General features: G+C 41.2%; 1 protein-coding gene across 1 annotated transcript in view; it reads right to left on the bottom strand.

The window, feature by feature from the left end:
* Nucleotides 1–1,713: 1,713 nt before the first annotated feature.
* RNF214 (ring finger protein 214) overlaps nucleotides 1,714–3,753 on the bottom strand; it is a 41,030-nt gene continuing 38,990 nt past the window's right edge. Inside the window, exon 15 of the mRNA XM_063095684.1 lies at nucleotides 1,714–2,904. Coding sequence (XP_062951754.1) covers nucleotides 2,839–2,904 — 66 coding nt within the window. The 3' untranslated portion in view covers nucleotides 1,714–2,838. The remainder of the gene's footprint in view (nucleotides 2,905–3,753) is intronic.

The following is a 3,753-nucleotide window of genomic DNA, read 5'->3' as shown; positions in this document are numbered from 1 at the left end:
TTTTTCCCAGCTATTTCTAAGGCAAAAATCTCAACCTCTTCATTAGGAAGTCCCATTGTCCTATTATTTTTTTAAGAGAAAACTTGCACTTATTTTTCTTTGTACAGTTACTTCCTTTCTACCCTGAAACTATGAACTCTAAGTGTAAAAAAAAAAATCTTGACAACAGATTCTTGCTTGTAAAAATATGTATCATATATCTCTGTTTTTAAATTCTGCTCCTGAAAAGTGACTGTCCCGTCTTCACTCACTGCATTTGGGGCCTTTCCCATTGGTCTGCATGGTTTTTACCATTGCAGGCCAGTGGGCAGAGGGAGAAAGGAGAACAGTGGTAGCCAAAACTTGAGTGTTGCTTTCTGACTGATCCTGAACAAGAAAGAGAGAAGAGCAACGATGAGGCCCCAGCTCCCACACACAACTCACCAAAAACACTTACCCTCCTGCTACAGATGACTTTCCAGGGGCTTTCACTGAGAAGCAATTAAGACCCCTACTCACACCCTCCTTTCTTCTCTCTACTCCTTTGGCTTAAAAGATTTTTGGAAAAGAAACAATATATGTATACATATATATATATATATATATATATTTTTTTTTTTTTTTTTTTTGAGATGACTGGTAAGGGGTTCTTAACCCTTGACTCGGTGGTGTCAGCACCACGCTCTCCCAAGTGAGCTAACTGGCCATCTCTATATAGGGATCTGAACCTTGGCCTTGGTGTTACCAGCACCACACTCTCCCAAGTGAGCCACAGGTCAGCCCTGAAACAATATTCTTTATACCATTTCCAATCTGTAAATTTTCAGGGGATACTGAAAAATACTGCAAGTGGCCCAAAGCTGCTGCAAAGTTGAGGCGAGAGAAAAATCTTAAGAAAAGAGTCCCACAAATGAAAAGAATAAAGGAACTGGTCTTCCATTCTGCCACCTTTCCTGTTCATGACAGCTACCAAACTGGAGACAGTAATATTTCATTAACCAAAGAAAGTGGGTCATCTGACCTCTAAAGAGTCGAGTACTCAGGCCATTTCAATCACCCTACAAGATGCCAAGGAGATATCAGGAAGTCAAGGTCCCCGGAAGTCCAGCTCTTTAAAGTGATGCTAATCAATAAACCTGAGAAAGTATGGCAAGAAAAAAGCGAAAGAATTTGTCCATGAGCTGAAAGGCAAGGATGAAAAACAAAGAAGGAAACTAATAACAAAAACAGAGAGGAGAGAATTTACTTGGGTCTGAAAGGAAAAGTCTTTGCTACCTTGGTATGTACTGCTAGTACCAGTAAGCATTTCCAGGTCCCAGACTAGAACAAATTTTTTTTTTTTTCCGTCCTTTTTTGTGACCGTGCTCAGCCAGTGAGTGAACCGGCCATCCCTATATAGGATCCGAACCCACGGCGGGAGCGCTGCTGCGCTCCCAGCGCCGCACTCTCCCGAGTGAGCCACAGGGTCAGCCCCAGACTAGAACAAATTTAATTGTTGGTAATATGATGTCCTTCCTCTGGAGCCTTTGTGTGTGTGTGTGTGATTAACAATTGGTTTTTACCTGTTTAATTCCAAAAGAGAAGGAAGATGAAGCCATTCCCCATGGGTGTAAACACAAAAGGATAGGAAAAGATTCAAAGCTCTAATACAGTCACAGCTTTCCCAGGTATAAAACCTAAAAACCAGAAGTGTTCAATAAGCAGAGGTGGAAAAATGATCTAATATCACATAGCTATCCACAGAACAAATGATTTATAAACTTGAAATCCAACATTCTTTCTTCATATCACTTTGGTCTCCATTTTCCCCAGGATAGGAAACATGTCCCCCGTAACTTTCTTCCTTCAAAAATTAAAACCTAGCATCCCAAGGTCATTCTGCAAATAATTTTGCACAGACATCACCTTACCCCAGTGCCTGTCTGGAGCTCACCCAAGGTCACCAAACAACTTGGTTGTGAACCAACTGCCTTAACCTTCATGGGGGAGTGGGTTAGCTAGACTAGGAGGCCAGAAGTGAATGGGAAGGGATGAGGACTTCACAAGTTAGCCTTGAAGTCAGAGCTTGATTAGTTGCCAGATCAGTGTGGCAGCAAGGGATGGCTTGGCCCAGGAAAAATCTATGGGTTGTGCTAATTTCTACCCAGGAAATTGGGCGGACCAAAGCTTGTGGGAGGTGTGGGGGAAATGGGACCTGGTTATGTTGTTATTCTCGGACTGTAAATTTTGTTGATGTAAAACAGAATATTCTGTAAACCTAATGTCTACGTTTAACTAGTGAGCGTTAACACAGTAAATTATTCAATGAAAAGTCAAACTATTAGGGTTACATTTTTTTCCTCAAATCAGTCTCATTTTATCCATTTGGAATAGAGTGGCTAGAATAATACCGAGGCTTCCAGAGGCTTTCAGTAAGCGAGGCATCTGGTTGGACAGCGGGTGAGCACCAGGCTTCAAATCTGCATACATGAGCCTTAAAAAAATTGGACTAGATGCTGAGCCAAACCAAAGCAGGATGGCCTTAGAGCAACAGCAGCTTCCTAGATGGTTTTTATATTGTATTTGAAAACAGCTCTAGGCAGGGATATCATAATTTCAAGGCCAAACTAAACATCTTCCCTACAATCTGCATCCCCCAAAGGAATTGCAAGATGAGGGGGAACAGACTATTTCTGCATAATATACATACTTTCATTACGAACATCTGAATACAGACTTTCTATACACACATTACCTATATAATAAAAATGTACATGGCATGAGTATATGTCACTGTATAAATATAGAGTTTTAGAAATCTGGAACCCGCACTTCCTGTTCACATCATTTTCTCCTCTTCTTCCTTGCCAGTCAGGTCCGTCATTTAAGAGTTGGACAAAAGGGACAAGTATCATTTGTGTTGGTCTGGGCCCAGAATTTGATACACTGTAAAGAAAAAAAGACACACCTCAGTTTATCTAGAAAGATGAAGGGAAGGAAGGAAAGAGTGCCATTAAGGTTTACCAAGGTCTAGGTCAGAAAAATTTACTGCAGGGGACTAGAAGGACTATTTTTTTTTTTTTTTTTTTTTTTTTCCGTGACCGGCGCTCAGCCAGGGAGTGCACCGGTCATGCTTATATAGGATCCGAACCCGCGGCGGCGGGAGCGTCGCCGCGCTGCTAGCGCAGCACGCTACTGAGTGCGCCACGGGCTCAGCCCTAGAAGGACTATTTCAGTGGCTCTTATGCCCAAAAGAATCTTCAGAACAGGTGAACCTGTCCCTTTGCAAGGAATATTATCAGATAATGAGAGTGTTCATGAAGCTGCTTTTCTTTGAGTGTCTAGTGTGACTTGCTCCCTCTTTTGATCATTCATTTAGCTTGAGATGAGCTTCCATCTCCTAATATCTCAGATCTTATTCAAGACTTTTTCCTACTAAGAATTTAGATGTAAATTCAGTTTCTACCTCTTGGAAAAACAAAATGAACAAAACAATACAGTTAAGAAGGAATCATCCCTGCTGCTAAGAGACTTAATCCTGCCTGGGAACATAACAGAATAGGAATGACTTGTCAGTCTGTGAAGATAATCTCTAACAGGCAGGCCTTTAAGCTATTCTGTTAATGGAGTTACTAATCTCATACTCAGGTTTGCTACATTTGAAACAACGGTTATACATGTGGGAATATCTCTTACTGTCAATTTTTCAAGAAAGTGACTTAGTGCGCCAGTATGAACTGCTTATCCAGTCCCCCAAAGGAAAAGTGTAAAAAGAAACTGGGAGTTGAGATCTTA

The sequence above is a fragment of the Cynocephalus volans genome, chromosome 4 (genome assembly GCF_027409185.1).
Source record: "Cynocephalus volans isolate mCynVol1 chromosome 4, mCynVol1.pri, whole genome shotgun sequence".
Lineage (NCBI taxonomy): Eukaryota > Metazoa > Chordata > Mammalia > Dermoptera > Cynocephalidae > Cynocephalus > Cynocephalus volans.
This window is presented reverse-complemented; position numbering and strand designations above follow the sequence as displayed.